At 36.5% G+C, this 21,773-nt stretch overlaps 1 protein-coding gene across 1 annotated transcript; it reads left to right on the forward strand.

Moving 5' to 3' along the window:
• Positions 1–617: 617 nt before the first annotated feature.
• LOC120636285 (ras-related and estrogen-regulated growth inhibitor) lies at positions 618–21,718 on the forward strand. Its single transcript, XM_039907700.1, has 5 exons — positions 618–787; positions 17,526–17,582; positions 18,483–18,556; positions 19,631–19,807; positions 20,713–21,718. Exons 1-5 carry the CDS (start codon positions 700–702, stop codon positions 20,944–20,946), a joined length of 630 nt encoding a protein of 209 aa, XP_039763634.1. The 5' UTR covers positions 618–699; the 3' UTR covers positions 20,947–21,718.
• The last annotated feature ends 55 nt before the right edge of the window (positions 21,719–21,773 follow it).

Here is a 21,773-nt window from a genome sequence, read left to right on the forward strand (position 1 = left end):
ACGGTCAAAGCTACTGCCGCTGCCGGGAACCTTCTACTTATAACCACAGCTCTCACCGCTGCGCCAAGGAGGTCGTCATAACTCCGTCTTTAAATTTGTACTCTGTAATAAACTTAATAAAATAATTTGTACCCTTGCCGATTTTGGCTATATTAAAATGCATGCATGCCTACCCAGTCTGATCTTCCCTGAAAGATCGGGTGCAATAAGAACAAAATGCCACCAACATAATTAAATATTAAGTCGTTGAAGTGTGATCTTATTTTAAGATGGTCGCGTTTAAAATCCAGTTCACACCTCTGGTAGGTGCAGTCCCATCAGCGCAGTTTGCTTTGTAGTGTATTTTCGGAAAATAATAAATATATTTGGCCTTTTGGTGTTCACCTTGCACGTGTTATTTAATGGTGAGACAAATGATAGGATACTATTAAAAAGTAAAGGGCCGCTGTCTCCAAAGACACGTGGTGCGAAGCGTCAGGAAGCCCGACGCGACGTAAACATGCCTATTTGCACAACTGATCTTGGCCAGATCTTGACCCATTAACACGGGAGCCGATGTCAGAGCAGTGTCGCTTTATATATTTTTAGCTGGTAGGTGGGAGTGGGGTATTCGCCGAGTGAGGCGCCGAGCCGCGCTTCAAACACCGATCGCCAAGCATACGGGAAGTTCGCCGCGCGGCGAGTAATGCGTACGGGAAAATGACATCGCGAGGCATAAGACGGAAGAAGTCTTCGCTGTCCGAAGTGAAAGTGGCCGTCGTAGGCGCACCGTCGGTCGGCAAAAGTGGTATGTGTGTAAAGAATTTAAGTGTGGTACCTACGTAGTAGATACATTGTAAAAGTCGTGTTTTTCAGCTCGGCTTTCAAAGTGTAACTTTGTGAAATATTTTGCAAATTAAATACATAATATTATGACGATAATTGATGACTTGCCAATAGGTAACTATTGATTAAGAAATTTTCGTACTTATATATCATCATCGCATTTATTGACTAATATAAAGATTTTTTTTGAGTTGAAATAAAGGACTAAAAACCTCAATAGGTATGTAGGATGTGGTTTCTCTAAAAGTCTTTTCAGCGATAACCCACATGATAAGCTTATATACTTACGTATGTAGTTTAGTTTGAGGATATGTACCTAGGTATACGTCAGTTTATAGTTATTCTACCTACCTTATCGTTTGGATCAAATCTTGTTAAGAGTGTGTTGGTATATCTGAAGAACAAAAAACATTATTGGAATGGTTAAGCTGTAAATTAGAGCAAGTGATAGATAGGCTCAAGTTAATATTAACTGTAGGTACTTCCTTTTTTTTATAATAAATAAGAAAGAAAGACGTCACGTCACGCAATAAGAGTGATGCTAATGTTCGAATAAATGCGATAGAAAAATACCGATGCTATCCTTCCGCTATTAGGGCGCGAGAAACTATTGACTCTAAGCATTAGACCATCGAGTTTCCATTGTTTAAGTTTATTATATTCACAATTCCCGTTCAGTGGGCATTGTTGACAATTTCCGGTAGCTGACAGTATAGCGATGAGCCAACCCCATCATATCATATAGTAGCATTTGCGTTTCTCCCTCCCTCCGCATATAAGAGATTCCAGACTCTCTTAAACCCTCTCATAGTTACGGCTTCTTTTTACTCACCCAACCTTTGCGCCGCTCTAAACAAGACTGATGACTCTCTTCCTGCTCCAGGAAGAGAAGAAGCATAAACGAGTCTGACGATCAGATTACTACTGACGATGCTCCCTATCAGAACACACAATCAACCTCTGCACAGCGTCTTCGCCAGCTAAGAAGAGGTCCCGACTTCTGACGTCATCCCAAGGTGGGCTCTTAGCACGGCCTGAGGGGTGCGGACTAATCACCGTCCAAAACCCTTTCACTCCAATCGTCGCCTGAGCCGAGGTTCGGCCTCACATGAGGCACCGTCAGACCGACGATCCCTTTGCTTCTTCGAGCCCTTAGAGTTCAAACTATTCGTGGCAGATCCCCATTCCGAGATACCTTAAAATCATTAGGGTTAAGCAGCTACACATAATCCGAAAAAAATAAATAAAAAAAGCTTCGGGCAAATTCGAGTTCGCAAATAGCGAATGTCACCGGAATTTGAAGGCCATGTAGACTTTCGTGGATTTTGCATGTCGTTAATTGATATTTGCTTATCTACCTTTTTTTAACATTCCACACATCCATCATTTTATCATTTCCATTTTCTTCAGCTCACCAATGTCCCATTGCTGAGAACAGGCATCTTCTCACTTAAAAGACAGCGAGCTAGGTTACTGAAATACCACGCAATAATGCCATTTTAGTTATAGATACCTAAAAACTGGGACATACTGCATAACGTGTTTTCCAAGAGACAAGTGAACAACGCAAATTATACATTTTGGTACTTACCTCCTGAAAATATTTTGACTAAAACCTACTACCCAACCATTACCTACTGGCCCGACCTGGAAGTCGGTCCATCTTGATAATATCTATACTATTAATATAATACAATAGTTTAATATACTTAATAGTAGTGCAATCGTATAATATATAGTAGGTTAAATTAATATATTATTTATATTAAATTAATATATGTAATATCTTAGTATAGATATTAATTATAAGACGGCTATTTATTAAATAGTATATATTTTAATAATAATAATTTTTTGGCTACACCCTCACACGTTTTTCTCGCACGTCCGAAGGTTGGCTGGTAGATAATGCTTTCTCATCTTATTATATTATATATGCGAAAGTGTAACTTGTTGCTTTGTTCACGCAGCAATAGAGCAACACATTGCCATGTATTTTTCCATAGAGCCAGTTTGTGGACTTTATAGGCCAAAAATATCGGGTTCCTACGGAATAAGCTGCGATAGTAGTGTTTATCAAAATAGTACTTCGCAATTTTAACTTTTCGAAGTTATGTTAAAATTGTTAAGCAGTTCACTTGGTTTAACGGTAAAGAAAATTCCATTCTCAGAAAGACTATGCTAGAATGGGTGAATGAATTTGGTTCTTATTTTTAAATACCGTTTGTCACAAAAGATCATTTTGTGACAAAGAAACCTAACAATATTATAAATGCAAACGTGTTTGTTTTTGATCATAAGGGTTATATAATATAAGTATAACGGCACTGGAAATGTTCTCTTGGTTACGCAACAGTTAAGTAACATTTTTAACGCACCTTTATTTCTTCCGGGATAAAAAGTATCCTTTATTCTTTTTAAGGTTGCCAGTGCCAAATTTTATAAAGTGCACCCGATGAGCCTAACGGGTAACCGACATACAAACATCATTAGCAGACTATAAAAGTTCATTTTTGGACTAATGTCCTAGGCAGGAGGTAGGGCTCATAAACACCAAGCTGGGCAGGCGGGTTGGTGATGACAGAACGGCTAGCACAGACAGGATGTTTTGTCCCATTATGTCCCTTGACAGGGGATATTATTAAAGTGTCCACCTGCTAAAATACGGGAACATGGAATAGGAAAAATTTATCCCCGTTTTTTATAACATACATTATTTCCAATTGTGCGCCAGTGCTCTGAGAGTTCATAAAGCTGTGGGAGAAGATAATTTTTTATCGTTTCCTCGGGGTGATAACTGTCTACTGCCCATGCTAGCCATGCTGAAGATGGTAGTACTTGGTAGTAGTTAAACTTGCACCTACTTACAAAATTTCATCCCGTTCGTTTGTAAAATATGACCGATGCAAAAGTACAATTTCGCTAGACTTTAAGCAGAGATGCCTCCCTCTCTTGATCAACAATTAAATTGCAGAGCTTTTAGGGTAAAAATCTCTGGAACTGTACCTATACGGCTATACGTATTATAATAATCGTGTTAGAAAAAATGTGTATTATCTATCTATATATATAAAAGAGAAAGCGTGTGGGTATGTTCCGTAAAGGCTCCGAAACGGCTGGGTCGATTTCAATGAAACTTTCAGGGAATCTCCGGATTGACCTGGCGAGTAATCCTGTAAAGTTTGGTGACGATCGGAGCACTCCTATTTTTGAACTGTTAAACTGTCAAATACAGCTTTTATTTACTATGATGATATTCTATTGTTGGGTAAGATTGATATGATAAAATAATAATAATAATGATAAAGATCTTCACCCGCTCGAGAAGAGAATAGAAGATAATGAATACGGAGAGAAATAAATGATTTAATATATTCTGAGACTTAAATTAAAAATTGAATGATGTAAGTTAAATAAAAAAAAGCAAAATCTAGCCCGGCGAAGCGGGCAGGGTACGCTAGTTATAAATAAAAAAATCAAGGGTGGAATTCGAAAAATTGCATTATATTTTTGTAACACCACATTGCATTTCATCATCATCATCATCTCGGGTCTCCTCCCAAAATGAGAAGGGTTAAAGCCTTAGTCCACCACGCTGGCTGGTGGACTTCACACACCTTTGAGAACATTATGGAGTACTCTCAGGCACGTAGGTTTTCCTCGCGATGTTTCCCTTCACCGATGAAGCTTCGTCGAATTCGAACTCGGCCCCGATTCGGATTCGAAAGCGTAGCCGAAGTCCTTCCCACTGGGCTATCGCCGCTTCAATTTGCATTTCTTTAAAGAGTGCTATTTATACAATTTCAATGTCAGGCCAAGCTAAAGCGAAGTGCAGTCGGGTTCAGTGCTACAAACATATGCTTCGTGGGGTAGAATATATCTATATATAAATTTATTATAAAGGTACAAGGTACGCGCGTAAAACTATAAAGCATAGCTAATTGGAAAAGGTTTTGCGGCCTGCTTTCCGGCCTTATAGGGAAAATCTATTATTTGCGTTGAGCCCAGTTTGCAACTGGATTGGTGACCGACTTTGGAAATAAAAATTTTTCTTTAGCGTTCTTCGGGAAACGGTCATGATTACATTGGAGTATCATTAGAGCACCGAACTTATTTTGAAGACGTTGATTATTTAAATAAAACTGGAACAAATACTCGTCTATAAAGATGTAAATAGTGCCAAAGACAAGACAATGACGTGCTTATAAGACCGACCTCTAGTGTTCTAAAAATATCCTCAGAAATATGTGAACTATTTCTGTATACTTATACAAAGCCGATCGGAACAATATCTCAAATCATTACGTCAACCAAGTCATAATGATATTGTGTATCAACGGGAATCGTATTGATATTCCATTTAGTTAGAGATAAAAGCCACATGTTTACTATATATTACAGTTATGCCTCTTAGCAAAACGAACACTAAGTAATTTAACATGTACAAAGCGATGTTCATGTGGTAACACGAACGGATTTATTTAGTCAAATAATATTAAATTCTGTTATAAATCACAAAATCACCCTACTCGTTGCATGCATTGGAATCAACGTTCTTTTTCATTCACACGGCTTACTGAAATAATCAAATTTTATAATTCTTCTTTATCTTTTTATATACATATAGAATATGTGTATATAAAAAGTTTCATTCGTTCGTCTGTAGCCACCACCACCTATGATCATGCTCGTGCTCATGGTGTTCTTCATGGTGTGATAATCTCGTATGTGGTAGACTTGTGACCTCCGCTGCCCTCGAGGCCCACTAGTACTGACAGTAGAAGTGACATTAATGCAATAATCAATGCTTTTCCAGCGAGAAGTGCTAGGGCTCCAATGCAGCAGCGGATATATCGTTATAATTATTATAAATGACTTGTTGGTGGACATCTATATATCCGACAATATATTGACAGAAAAGCTAAAACCTAACGGCTTTCCCGTTTCGATCATGCATCTCAAGACCGCGTCGTACACAGTCGAACATGCTAATTACTAAACTAATGCGGCAGTGTGCGACAAAACGAAACCTTAAAAACCTACGTATAGTCCTAAAAATCCATATTTAAAGTAGTCTATGATGTATTAAACACAATCACAAAAATAGTTTCTTGTTATTGGAGAAACATTACACGTTTACGCTTGTAAGTGGGTATTGCATCGTTGAACCAGATTGCGTCCATCGCAGTATTTTCTCTCGAAATAAAGCACTTCAGTCTCAACGTTTTGTACCAAATCCTTTCGTGAATTTTGTGCTCAAAATGTACTTGCAGTCTATTTTGAAACAAAGTGAGTAAATAACTACGTAGGCGTAAATGCATGTAATCGCGTAAATTATCTACTGTGCAGGTCGGAGATCTTTTTATGTGACTCTAGATAAATATGGCGGAATCAAGGTTTCCTGTTAATTGCGCCTAGAATCTTGTTATAGTGTAAAATTCAGTGGTTTCGTTACATTTTAATATTAACATATACAAGATAAAAAAAAAACTTCTTTCTTTCTTCCTTTCAAAACTGAAATGCTATTTAGAAATATTTTTACCGTTTTTTCATGACATCCTTTTTCCTCTCTTAGGGAACCCTCTTAAATAATTAAAAAGTAATAATAAATAGAAATAGGGTATAAAAACTAATAATAAAAATAAAATAGGAAATGTAACTTTATATGAAATTCCGTCGAGAAGAGAAAATTTGCCTTTAAGTTACAATTAAAATGGTAAAATAACTGTTTCAGGATTCTTAAAAACTCTACCTCCCTACCTCGAAAGGTTAGATATGGCATGAAAGTTTATTTGTTAGTATGCTAATAGTGCCTCGAATCGAATCGAAATACCTATATTTTTGCTCAATTCTTAAGATACCTATAGGTTATTAGGCTATTTAACATTACGCTACGAAAACAAAGAGTCGCGTCGCAAAAGGTGGGCGATGGGACGCGTAGAAGTAGCGAAGCGAAGTGTAATGTAAATATTAATTTAATTAGAATAAGCGGTGAACCGTTAGCATAGATATAGATGCATAAAGGATTTAGGCTGCTCACTGACAGACGGTCTGTTAGATTGAGCCCATATTCACCCAAGTAAATCGGATTGGAGATCTCTAGGTATGCATGGAGCAAGACGAATGACACACTGAAATTGAATTAGTGTAAAGTAAATAAGTGGGTATAATGTTTCGCTTTCAGTTTTACAAATGTTGATTGATAGTCTGTTTTCTGAACTTTGATGTTGGGCCAAAAATGTGTTTATCTACCAAGTGTGAAGTCTCAAATTCTAATATGTAATTCGGCCTATCAGCGTTTAAGAAACGGTATACTTTATACCTACTTAGCGGTCAACTATAAAATACAAATATTTTATAACCGAAAAAAACCTTTACCTACTAGTAAATTAAACAAAGCGTCAGTGTTTGTTTGCTTTTTTGTTGCATTTAGTTTACACGAAATCAAATTCTACGATTTATGATAATGAATATGATGATAATGATGTCTACCAATGCGCACTTTGCGAGCGTGGTGGGCTACGTTTTCATTCTGAGATTGCTGACGCGCGCTCTGGTAATGGGTTGACAATGATGATGATGATGACCTTTATTTGCTTTGGCTTTGGCTTTTAGTATTAGCCACACGCCAATGGCACAAATATTCTGGATGCCAAAGATTATCACTTTAGAATGGCACGAACAATTTTAAAGGCTCCGTAGTCAACCACGGAGACCATCTGTCCGTCTGTCCGCGGCTTAGCTCTCAAACTATTACTGCTAGAAAGCTATTGTTCAGTATTCATATTTATCATGGCGAAAATGTGGAAAAAAGCTTAAATGTGATTAAAAAGTTTAAGGTACCTACCTTCCTTACACGTAAAGTGGGGATAGATTTCAGTTTTCTTATGGTGTGGGGTGTCGCTGGTTGTGGTTCTTGGTTTTTGGTATATTTTGATCTAGGTACTACTTAGATCAGCATTTTTGTACCATTTCGCATCAGTCAATCATTTTCGGACCACTAATGCACGTTTTCGCTAAACCTAGGAATAGCATTAAATTTAATTAGATTTCGGTGATTTCTAAACAAAAAAAAACAAGAACGTGTGTGTACACGCGTTAGAAGTTATACTCCTTAATTTAAAATTCTGAGGAACTTGACAATAAAAGCCTTAGAGTAGACCTTTAAATAAATCATATTTGTATTCACTGATCACTAAAGTAACAATTGTAGAGGGCATGCCAATAGCCTACCATTTGGCATTTTAGATCATATTCTAAGCTTGGAATATGGCCAGCTTATTAATGACAAACATAACATCAGCCATGTGTTTGCTTACACTCATTTTATAAATAAGCAACTGTCAGTGTCATCTGCTGGCGCCAAATCTTCTGACAAGTTCGTATTCGGAACGGAATTCAATAAAGTTTTCTTTTAAACGTCTTTCATAAAACTTTCGTGTACGCAGACAATAGGTCCACGTGTTTTATTGGTGTCATAACTTTATATTGGGTTGACCAATATCATGGTTTAATGATAGGTACTTGTTTATTTGATAAGTTATGCTTAGTGACCCGATATAAAGGAAGTTTTGAAGTTTTATTTATATCATAGGTCCGTCAAATGTTATTACTATAAAATAAAGTGCAACTACTTGCACAACTTTACATTCGAATATAAACTCACAGCTGCCCAATGCGGCTTATTAGGTCTTACAGAGTATGATCACATATTGCTGACGACTTATCATACTCTCCGACGTACGGGAGGTAGGATGATAGTAAAGAAGAATTATTTTTTTTGCGAAATGAGATTCGTATTTATCTTCAACAAATAAAACTGCAAAAATTAGCGATTCGCAATATCCATGAAACACCGAATTAAAAATTAGGACATTATGTATATATTAACATTTTTTTATACCGCTTGAACTTCGATAATCTCTTCTTAGGTATATAAAGTATTTTGTGATTACAAACTTTCAGTTGCTACGTTTTCGTGGTTATCAATACCACATCAATAATCTTTAGCTGTGAAACAAGGACTAATTTGCCTATGTATTCACTTGTGCGGCCATTATACAGGGCGAGCGTTTCAGCGGGGAAATTAAAAATATATACAATTTGAATGTAATTTATATCAATAAAACCTTTTACATTTGCAAACATTAGATTTTTTTTTAGATATATTTGGTTTTTCAAAATTAGTTATCAAGCCTATTCTTGAGAAGTCCTCAGCCGAGGAGATTGAGATCCGTAGTAGAACATGACGAAAGAGTCTGTCAATTATTACTAACACCTGTTATTATGGAAGGCAGGATATAAGAAAAGTCGGAATTTATTATCTAAACAGTCATTCCGGTTTAGAGTAGTCTTTCAAAGTATTAGGGTTTCATAAGTCGAAGTAAAATTGGTAAACACAGGAGCAATGTGGAGTGGGCGCTGTTTTCTAAACTGCGTTTATTGACATTAACTGGCTAATTTAAGCCAATCGTGGAACGTAACTTAAAACGAACACTATAATTATGCGGAAAATAGAATTCAATACGAGAAGCTAGAACTTTTAATAGGTTAAAACTTCCTTACCTTTCTAATCATACCTACGAAACTATGACATTAAAGTCTGAAATAAATTTGGTAGACGGAAAATTATTTTGGCATCTCTTATATTCGGAAAGCAGGGCAACTTGACTATTTAAAGCGAAATGTGACATTTCTTCTGAGAGAGAAGAAATATAACAGTTTGTATATTAGGTACAAAACATAAATAACATCTTCTGTACAACTTAGGAGTCCTTAGACTTTAAAAAGTTTGACAGTAGGCCACAGCAGGCGAGATTAAGCGCGCCACAATGATGTAATACAGGTTGGCGGGCTATAATATTAATACCACATCAACCCTTTACGGGCAAAGGGTTGATGTGACGGGACGGGACACAATGAAAAAGATGTAGGCCATAGTCCAACACGCTGGCCTAGCTGGATTGGTGGACTTCACATGCCTATATGAACATTATGGTGCACTCTCAGGCTTGCAGGTAAACTCACGATGTTTTCCTTCACCGTTGAAGATATGATATTGATTTTGATATTTTAACTAAGTACTTAAAACGCACATAACTTAGAGGTGGGCTGGGATTGTAACTCGGCCCCTTAAAAGTGAAGCCGAAGCCACTGGGCTATCACCGCTATCGAATATTATCAATCTCACAAGCTAGTGATAAACCGGGATAGAACGCTTACGTGCTCTTCAAGGCTCAAGAGAGACACATCGCCGTTTTCCTAAGTTCTTTTTTGACCCAAATTTTCTGACCCGATTGGGATATAGAAATCCGGACTTAAATCGTAGCTAAACAAGCTTTAATGACAAAGTTTTGTAAGCCATTAGAAACAGCGTACCAATCGGTATAGTCAAGTAAGTTAGACCTATCTGGTCTAACTTTCCCGACTCTATTCTCACGTGAAGCTGCAACTCGAACAGTGGCTTTTGCCGGATACATGCTACCGTTGAATGTGTCATTATCATACAATCAACCTAGTATTAACATACTTGCAAAGAGTTGATACTTTTCGTGCCAGAGACACGAGTGCCAATCAAAAAGTATTTAATATTGGTAACTGGAAACTAAATATAATATAGGTTTTACAGCCACCAGTCATTTTATTAAATGAATTTATCGCATCGCAATGCAAGTTTTCCTATAACGATCGATTAATAATTGTATGATGCATAGCCAATGTTACACAATCTCTCACAGAACAGCGCCGGCAGCGTCAAAGATATAAATAAAATATAAATAGATAGTTGGTATGAAATACGATTTTCTGTATCAGTAATAAGCAACCAGAGACTTAGTCCGGTTGCATCTACGGGACTTCGCGTCAACTGTGTCCTGCGACGTTGTTTGCGCTGAACTCTGTTATTAACACACTAGGCTTGCTGTACCTATAGGTACAGATGACAGCTTTATCCCCAATCACACACACATGTGACATACGAATGTCTATGGAACTAATAGTATAATGTCATAATACTAAGGTCAATTAATTCTTATTTTAGTGGCTTGGACACTGGTATTAAAGCACACCAAACTGGCGTCAATCAAGTGGAGATAAAAACAAAGACACTTGAGCTTATTACACGGCTAGCAAAGACAAGAAATACAAATAAATTCACCCGATTATATCCCCAGACAAGGAATAAAATTAACGTGTCCACCTGCCAAAGCGCGGCAACAGTGAATAAGAGAAGTGTACCCCCTTTTTTACATTATATTTATATTTGGATATTATTTCCACACGTGCGCCAATGTTCGGAGAGTGGAAAACATTTAGTTCTTTTGTCCGTTCGTGAAATCTCTAGCCGTCCAGTGATAATAAAGGAGGTCAGTGATGTCGCTTGGTTGTCGCTTGTCGGCAACATAAGCCTATACGCAGACAGCGTTTGCGTAGTGCTCAAACAACGGAAATGAAAACTCGCGTCTCTTCACGCTGTATTGGAAACAGGGAAACCATCTGCATTGTCGGTAAAATGAAATCTCTCTAATTAATTTAAGCATTTAAATATGACTATTGATAATGTTAAGATAAAACTTATAACTAAACTAACTCTTCTGTCACCAGATTAGGCAACTAACCGCGGTGTAATGTGTCGCAAGATTATTTTCTTGCTGGCAGGTTTGATTGCCAGAACCTGTGCCATACAGTAGGGTTTTATATAAACTATTTCGTTAGGCTAAGGTTACTAATATAAGTTTTTTTAACTTTATATTTTACTAAGAATTTACGATAATATTCGGTCGAAATAAATGATTTTTATTTATTTTATTTATAACATCACAATAACTAAAACACATAAATTACTTCCAAACAACAGATTAGACTCCATGGCCCTAGGGTATCCACGGCAAACGGAATACCACTTGCTTTAACGGTGAAAGAAAACGTGGGGAAACCTGTAAGCATGAGAGTTCTCCAAAATCTTCTCAAAGGCGTGTCAAGTCAAACAATCCGCACTTGGCCAGCGCGTTGGACTGCGGCCTAAACCCTTCTCATTTTGAGAGGAAATCCGTGTCCAGTATAGTCAGTATAATGCGTTAATCGTTAATGGTTCTTGTCGATAACAGAATTAGTGCTAATCTAAATCGAAAGTCAGGGGTACGACGAAAGATTTCAGTGCGATTTTAAATTGCAAACAACCGCAAGAGCTTACAAAAACAAACGAATAAACTCGATGGGCATCTGTCTTAATATTAGATTCTATTTGTTTGTTCAGGACACAATAAACACGCCAAAAGCTCACGTTGACCTTCCAATAGATATGTGTGGGGACCCGAAGCGCTGGCTACGCTGAGCTATGAAATTAAGCGGTCTATTGTCGGATCTCATTGTACATTATAATTTTCAATTCGGTTTTTGAAAACAAACTTTTTTAGAATCATTGTGATTGTAAACTCGCGTTATTAAGAAACCACTGACCTCTGTTATACTATAGTAGGTACGTATAATGGAGGTCAGTGTAAGAAATAAAAACATACACGTCTGGGAGAGACTGAGATAGAATACATTAGATATTATTTTACCATGGAAAGTGAAATAATACTTGTGTAATATAATATACATATAATATAATATACACTAAAATATAAAATATTTTTTAAGCTTGGTAAGCCTTACATTTACTCTACTTATCCATTACAATCTTTCGTAGCCTACTTTCAGAACTTCAACTTCTGCCGTGTGTGAATTATTGCACAGAATTTGATTATTTTATTTTTTAATCCTTACTATAAAGGAGATATAAAAAAGAAGAATACTCAGTCGTTTTATCGTCTTAAGTTCGGATCCTACTTGCGCAGAGTCGAAGCGCATCGATGTGTTAATCTCTTCACAATAAAAGTGAATAAAAAAAAACAATCAGCGCTAGACGCGCCCCTCTTTTTTTCCATCTAGATGGTAATTACCATCTAGATGGAAAAAAAGAGGGGCGGGATTAGCAATAAATTTATTGCTCGTTTTGTAGAAATAGGTCGAAATAGTAAAGTTTTGAGTTATCACCACCCTTCTCCTTCCGGTTGGTGTCGTACGGTTCCTTAGTCGCCACTAAGGAAATACAACGGAGTACGGACAGCAGCGTCCTCGTAGCTACTACTCCCATCTACGATAATCAACCAGCCTGCCCAGCGTGGTCATGGGCAAACCCTCCATTGGGAGGGTTATTATTTTTTTGCCCTCCATTATTTATTTGCCTTTAGTCCAGCAATGGACGGTTGTAGGCTTCTGATGACGCCACAAATGTTTTGTAGTTAACGCTTCGATTCGTTTCGACTCCGCGTTAGCATGCCGCGACCTTTACATCGGCAGTGCCAATAATCTTTCTAATCTAGAGTAACCTATCTCCCGATTCTTGAGTTTTTAATGTTGTTATATAAGTAGGCCGTGTCTGTGTGGTTGCGTCTGTCTATGGCATCGTATTTCCCGAACAGAACAGTCGCTCATGATTTTGTTTCTATTTTTTATTAAAAGGTCAATTATATTTGATGAAAATTGGTCCAGGATGGCCACCACCAAAATGCCGGATTACATATTTTTCCCACAACATCGGTATCAATAATGTAAATATGACAAAATTCTAATCTAAGACGGCCTGGCAACACTAAGTGGCAATTTTTTTTTTCACATCTCCCTCAATATGCGTATCAAATGCAAGGGCTTGGCTCGCAGAATAATGTACAATACACATATTGTAAGTCGGGGGGGGGGTATGCTATATTTTTATTCTATAGTTATTTAATTATTAAAGCTTAGTGTCGCAGCCCCTAGTGATACTAATTAAAAAATAAGTCCCTTTTTAAATTTTCGCTAGAACGATTTAACCAGGGCAGTAATTGGGACCGTGCGTCCTGCACATCTTTCGCGCGTAGGGGGATTTTTAATTATCGAACTCAAAATTTGGATTCATTATATTCTTAATCTTCATGCAAGTTGCTGCTGTTTATAATTAGGTACAAATTAGGTATTAAATATTGTCATTTTTCACTCATGATACCAGTGTGCTTATAGTCGTAAAAATATAATAGGCCCGTTTTGACATTTGTCATCGCGACGTAACTAGTTATGGAACCATAAGACTCTGTACTCGATACTCACGATAAATCAATTCAAGTTAGTATCAGTACTGGATTGATATTATTATGTATTGTAAAGTGTTCGTTCGTTCAAAGTATTCCTTTAACTTCACAACCAATACGCGTAACTGGATGTTGATTATACGTCCACTTTTCAACATGTTGAAACAGAGTTAGTACTATATAAAAACAAACACAAAAATCGAGTCAAATCACTATGTTTAAATTAATGTCCAAAATAGAAGAGCCATAGTTAACGTAGCTCTCGTAGCTCTAGTATAAAAAAAAAAAGACTGAGAACGTAACTGTTTTCGGAACGTTTCGCAACAATTATAAATTGCATGCTACTATGAAGTAAGCGCAAAAAGAATACTCGCGATATATTCTTTCGTATTATTTAACGTCCCAAAAAAATTTACGTATTTTTTAAAACACTGTATGTAATTGATTTTTTTTTTTTTGTTTCTTTCAGTTTCGTTCCAAGTTACATTCTATGGTCTTGCACAAATGTCAAAACGGGCCTATTACATTTTTACGACTATAGTAGTATGTTAAATCAATCATGCATTGATTTAATGTAGGTACTTTTAAGCTCACTTATTTATTAAATACCTACTGCCTTTGATTATGTTTGCGGTTAAGGTTTTATCATTTTTGTGCGGTTTTTAAGTGTGGTACTAAACTTATGTACTAAAAAAATATTCTTTGAAAATCCTTGTTAAAACAACAAATAAAGATTGTATAAGGTAGTTTTATTGTGACACTAGCTACTGCTCGATTCACCCGCGCTTGTTTAAGTTTTATAGAAACTGCTTATTTGCCCGGGTTGATTTACAATTATGAAATGTCTATTTCCAGGATGCAAGCTATGTCTATGCAATAATAAAATAATGCTGTTAGGTGAAAAGAGTAGATATACCTAAAGGTTAGATTTTTTGACTATGCTATAATGGTCCTGGATACAAAGTATTTTATAAATTTTATGTTTTCTCCAGAATGTGTAAGCTTTCTGTGTCCCCATTTCATTAACATCGTTGAATTTTGAGCCAAGCGGAAAAACGGACAGTCAGACTTACGCAATCAACATTTTCAATCGCAACTGACCGTTCCGGGGACTTACGAGTACTACGGTTTCACTTTGACTACGATACTATTCATTCTCTATCATAAATGTACTTATTGAGTAACTTAAAGTATTTTGAAAGTGAGTTGCTGCTGTCTATCTCAAAGTTATTAAACCCGCAGTATCAACTACTTATAAGTAAAGCAAATATCATTTAAATCCGTTCATTTAATTGAGAATTCGTTCAAATTATGCCGGTTCAGAACGTTTTTATAAGCGATTTATAAATTTGTAGCTAGTTGAAGCATTTTGTAATCAAGCTTGATTTATATAAAAAAATATTTTCTTTAGAAACCACAGATATATCTAATGTATATTATTTATTTCATTAGTCAGTTTTCTTTTGTTAAAAAAATACCTATCTAGTTATTAATTAGTGTGTTTTGTTTCTAAACAAGAATGTGTTATTGCATGGAATTTACCTGCTGCAAGATGCGTTCTAGGATAATGCGCCCCCTTTAAATACACATCCGCGATCACGTCAGTCAGCATGGTCAGTATAGTACGTACCATTACAAGTGTGGGTTACCGTGATAGTTGAATCGTAAATAAAAGTTATTTATGCGGGCTGGAAGTTACATTTATCATCGGTTATACTTTGCAATTGAAATTTATTTATTTACATTCACCAATTCTACGATTACACATTGCATATGTAAATGTAGATATTTACGGCCGAACTGCTAATGGAAACACATGTGAAAATTTTAGGCCTTGTGGTTCTTAAAGCTGGTATTGACCTACTGCATTATATTCTAACACCCGATATTAATAAATAATCAATCTAATCCAAAAACGTTCGTATGTCAGATTGAATTTAGTACTACACTCCTTATCTAAAGGGAGAATAGGACAAGAATAATGATAAATATCATCTATTACCACTTACCAGCCCCACAACTAACAAAGTCCGGAGACTTCATAGGTATCCTTGAGAATATTATGAAGAACTCTCAGGCATGAAGGTTTCTTCACGATGTTTTCCTTCATGTGATATTTTAATTGCTTAAATTAAAAAAAGACATTTCGAAAATTTAGAAATGCTGCGAATCGCGATCGCCCTGGGAAATGAGGCTGAAGTTCTAACCATTAGGCTATCGTCACTTTTGAAAAAGGATAGTTATAACTGAACTCCATCTGTCATCTAACAATACTTTGATTATTAATTTCGTTCAACCTATATATTCAAGTTAACAAACATGACTGCCTTGTTGGTCTAGGGAGAATCGATGGACTTCCTGAGATTCGAGTTTCACAATTTCGCTCTACATACTACATATGTAAAAAAAGGGCACTACCATTTTAACTGTGTAAGTGATTTATATAGATAAATTGTAGAGACACGAGAAGTATTCTAGACGACTCCGTTTTTATTCTGGATGTAAAGGATTTAGAGTCACAGTAATTTTTGTCTATTTCGTCTCCATGTAGACCATAGGCAATATGTTGGTTTTCTGATGTAAGTATATGATTAAAGGTAGTGACATAATACACTAAGCTGTAAAGAGAGTAAGTAGTTTTTGTATCCTTATTGGTATAGACTATAGGTTGCACAGGTAGGATCCCATGTCCTGAAAACCTATTTTGAAGAACTACGATTAACAGCAGGTGATAACCACAATGCATTTTGTAAATCCTCATATAAACATAAAAGATTTTAAAGCGAATGTTTTTCTATTTATAATAAGAAAATCTCTACACCCACATGTTAGTTTAACAGACAAGTGGGTTCCTGATTAATCCGAATACACATTAAATATTTTGACGTCATGTCGCGTTGCGTTGTTAGTCACACGAGTAAATATGCATATTGGCAAATGTATTACATAAAACATTTGGAAACATGGGGCCTTGAGTTTTTTTTCTTTTTATACTAAGAGATAATGCTTGACGCATACCAGTCCGCCACGCTGGTCGAAACGGAGTAGTTATATGGTAATTGCCCCCACTCAAAATTCTGTGTTCCTCCTTGGAGGAATCCTCATATTTACCGCTATTACTCCCTGAAGGTTTTTACTTAAAGCAGCTTTGTAAGTCCAACATTGGCCTTCTCCTCCTGGTTTCTTCTCATTTCAAAGATGATTACGTATGGGTTCAATTAACTGCCAGCCGATATCATAATTTAGACGATATCATAATTTACCACCAACAGGGCTAGCACAGGCAGAAGACCAAAAACTATATCCTAACCTATACTATATATATTAACCTGCGTGAACATACAATTGGAGAAGTTGACCCCCGTTTATTATTACACATATATTATTTGGATATTAGTTCCACTTGTGTGCATTTTTTCTGAGAGTGGATCAAGCTGTGGGAGAAGATACATTTTTATCCTTTCCCCGGAGTGATAATTGTCTCCTGTCTATGCCAGGTAGCAGTCAAGGCCTAAGTTGTAGTGGAATAAAAAAAACCCGAATGCTATGTAAGATGTTCATGATGTTCATTACTTTTTTTTTCATTTCCAGCACTGACGGTCCGGTTTCTCACCAAACGATACATTGGCGAATATGATCATCAACAGGGTATATTATTTTTATAATTTTTGCTTATGGTGTGACATTATATGTAATCAACACATTCGCTCATAAAGTGATTATTATTTTTAGTAGATACAGAGTACAGTGCAATCTAAATAATATAAATTTATTGGCAAAGAGTTTGAAATCGAGTATACGATTAAATTTAAACGTCTCTGTCATAATCGACTGCTAGAATTACAGGTGGTCAATATAGGCTTGAATTTTTCCTCTTTTTCCTTTGGCAATTGCGAAGACTTTAATTAGGAAGAGTTTTGTTACATATATAAATAGCGGGCAAACCAGTAAGTGGTTCACCTGATATTAAGTGAATGCAGGACATCCAAATCTGCAGCTTGTTTATTCGCCTCTTGATAACCTCAACTCGTCTTGACGACCTAAGTGCCACACTATTACCATGGCGAAGCAGTGTCCGTTGTAGTTTTAACTGGGAGATCTGGGGTTCATTTCCCGGCAGGGAACTTTTATAATTTCTGAAGTTTCACTGGTCTGGTATGTAGGAGGTTTCGGCCGTGGCTGGTTACAACCCCTACCGAAGAAATGATTAAGCGTTTTTTTACGATGTCGAAACCGATTAGTGTTATGGGCTTGATATAACTGCCAGGGTAGTATAAAAGGTTAGCCCGTCACCATCTTAGACTGCATCATCACTTATCACCAGTTGGGATTGCTTCTCCCAACTTCGATTGGAATAAGAAAACACTCGCAGTTTTGATTTATGGCTATGCATTGAAATAATGGTAGCGCATTATGTCAGTGGGTACCGCCCTCGTATTTTTACCTTTTATTCATGCATTTCCGGATTCATGTACTCCTTTATTTTAAGAAGTACTTAACTTTGCACCCTTGTATCATAAATACATAACTACTATTTTTGTTTTTCAGAGAGTAAATACAAGCATGAAACACTTTTAGATGGGGAACCGATACTCTTTGAAATACTGGACACATGCCCAAAGGTACTTATGTTCTATTTTATTTAAACTTCTACCGTTTTGCAGAGAGTTTATGGCCGATTGAGATGGCCTCAAGCCGATTACCGATACCGATTTGTTTTTTTTTTTGTATAATACAACGTGTAAAAGACAACCAAAATAATACTTTACAGGCTTTAGAGAGGTACATTTCTTACTGTCTCTGAGACTTATCTCTGAAACCGAAAACCTTATAGTTTTTAAGTAAACCACTGCCATAGGTTATACTGAAAGAAGTCAAATACATGCAAAATTAAAAACATGTGACTCCAGTCCATTTAGTGTCGCGTAGCGTAGGTAGGTACTATGCGCGGGTCGATCTTCAATCATAAGTAAACACTTAGAATGTTTTGATTTTTTGTAGGAAAAAATAAATATGCTTCTTTTGATTTAATGTATATACAGGGTGATTCCTTATGAAATATACTAATGCATCCTTCAATATTATTTCGTAATTCTGTTACACGTTGTATAGTTTTAGTTGACTAGTGTGTTAAAAAAAATAAAAAAAATAATCCACTGCGATCACCAAATCCACCTGCACAGATATGGGCCTTTCCTGACTGTTATATGCTATTTTGATGATTTAATGCAACGATTGGATTTAAAGCCCAACGAGTGCATTAGATGGAAGCCGGCACAGCATTGCAGATCTTTGCGGTGCATGGTGTTACTTCTACGTAGCGGTTCAAGTCGTTCGTATGCCTCGCGGTTCAATAGTAGAAATCTTTGAATTTATACTCCTAACTTGTTCCAAGTCAGCCAGTCATTCAGTTTACCCTTTTTATTGGGAATTATATCTTTAACTGGCATCCCTATTCACGAACACTGAGGCAAGACAAATAAAATGACGTAGCGCGAGAGTAAGACAGCTGCCGCGCGCGCATACAGTTATACGAAAGTTGGTCCGTTTTTTATGTGGTGCATGGACGTTGTCTATGGTGGTATATATTCAAAGGTACAGGGATTCCATTGAATATTTCATGAGACAATTCTCCAAAACGTTTTTTGTAAAATACCGTTTGAATTTGGGATGACGATCATGGTGATATATTGCAGGGCTTGAACGAGCTGCCTGGCAATGAAATCGCACAGTGGGCTGACGGCTTGTTCCTTGTATACTCTATAACGGACAGGGAATCATTCAACTATGTGCGGCGAGCAAAGCAGAGTCTGCAACCGGAAGTACCTTTGACCCTCGTAGGCAACAAGGCCGACATGGTGCATTTAAGACAGGTAACGAGTCTTTTCCAAGTTAAAAAATGTGCCTCACTTCGTTAGACATTAAGCAATATCGGAAACTAATCAACGTATCGTAACAATACGTATTGAATTCACAGAAGAGTATCTGTGTTAAGTGATATTCTTTAGTTCAATCTGAATCGGTTAACAGAGATAACCAGTACGATGTCGGTTTATAAATCAGGGGCTTATCTTCCTACTAAAAGATCTTAGAGTACTTACATTATCTTTGCTCAGTCAAAACAAGATAGATTATTGTTTGACATAACATTTTCGTTTTCTTGTTTCTTGCTGCAAACTGTTTCTTGCCTGCTTTAAGATTTCAAGCCTTAGACAACCACATTATGTTGCGACTTGATAAAATTCCAACTTTAAAGTAATAATACCCTGATTATGTATGATATTAAAATCCTACTATAGCTTGAATAGAATTTTGTGACATGTGTCAATATTGACGTCACGTATTGAAGTCGGTTGAACTGTCCCATAAAATCTATGTAGCGCAATCGTGACTACAGCAATAATTTAGAACCCTAAGTTTACATTATCGCCTCGCTGATCGCGCCTTAAATTATATCCTTTGAATATATGCGAAAGTGAGTCTGTTTTTTATCATTCAATACAGTAGTTATGTTTGTGTGATATGCGATGGCAGGCACACAGACAAGAATGAAAAAATACTGTTTCGGTGTCTAAGTAAATCGATATTATAACATCCTAATACTTCGTTTTTAAAAATATAATAATATATTAATGTACAGAAATCAACGGGTTTCAGTTTAATTATGTGTAAAATTAGGCTACGGCCATTCCTATCGTGCATCCAGAGCCGAACCTCATTATATAAGAATAATTTGCAACACAGTGGCAATCATTGTTGTTTTATTATTCATTTATAGGTTAGCCATGAGGAAGGGGTAATACTGGCAAAGGATTTCGATTGCAACTTCGCTGAGTTGGCTGCCGCTGAACAGGTCAACCAAGTCGGAGAAGTATTCCACGAACTTTGCCGCGAAGTTCTCACTCACCGAAGACGCGCGAAGCATAGCCTTTTAGATAGAATGCTGGGATCCAAGACGGCCTATCGGGTATATTCCCGTGGGAAAAGTGACAGCGCTCTACCCAAAGACTAAATATAATTAAGTTTATGCATTTAGTTGTATTTCTTCTCACAAGAGAATTTTCGTTGAGATTCAAGTTCGACAGTTATATTGTAAGTGCTCTTCAATAAATTATAAATGAACCAAGTTGAGTATGGTCTCTTATACTTGGATGACATTGTATCGTCAGCCTGTCAATTAATCAGATAAACAGAGAACTATGAAATAAGAAACTATATAGCTTGAAATTCATACATATGTATTTAAATGTAGTAACACAAAGCCAGGCAAAATATGAAAATCGTTGTATAGACAAGCATATATTGTAAGTATTGAAGCGGTGATAGCCCAGTGGGTAGGAGCTTGACTTCTCTTTCGGGGGGCCGAGTTCGAATCCAAACACGTCTGTAAGCAAGCAAAATATTTTTTTGTATTTGATAGCCCTATCAATATGTATAAGTTTTATAAAATGAGGTAATAGCTTTGTAAACTATTGCTATAACCTTTTGTAGCGGAGCAAACGCAGTTATAACGCGGTCGGGCGTGTGGACGCGTTCGGTCTGAGTATATTGTGTAGAATAGCCAATATAAGTTTGTATTGGAAGATTTTATTTATCAGAAATAAATAGTACGTAAACATAGTCGCGAGGGAGAGCTAGTTTTAAATCAAATAAATATTGTAACCAGACACCAAAGAGTTAAGAGTCCTCTCACAGGGCAATATTACAATTTTAGGTAGGACTTTTATAATGTTGATAGTAAAGCCACTGGCAATACAAAATATTTAAAGAATTGTCCTTAAATTCTTATCATTAATCATTATTTTTATAACTAAGTAACAATTTAAAGACACACTAGTA

This window comes from Pararge aegeria, chromosome Z, assembly GCF_905163445.1.
Source record: "Pararge aegeria chromosome Z, ilParAegt1.1, whole genome shotgun sequence".
NCBI lineage: Eukaryota > Metazoa > Arthropoda > Insecta > Lepidoptera > Nymphalidae > Pararge > Pararge aegeria.

Excerpts from the sequence above, each read along its gene's own strand:
- LOC120636285 (XM_039907700.1), top strand. The coding sequence starts at position 700 with ATGACATCGCGAGGCATAAGACGGAAGAAGTCTTCGCTGTCCGAAGTG. Across the intron at positions 788-17,525 it reads ACCGTCGGTCGGCAAAAGTG|CACTGACGGTCCGGTTTCTC; the intron begins GTATGTGTGTAA and ends TTTCATTTCCAG. Across the intron at positions 18,557-19,630 it reads TACTGGACACATGCCCAAAG|GGCTTGAACGAGCTGCCTGG; the intron begins GTACTTATGTTC and ends GATATATTGCAG.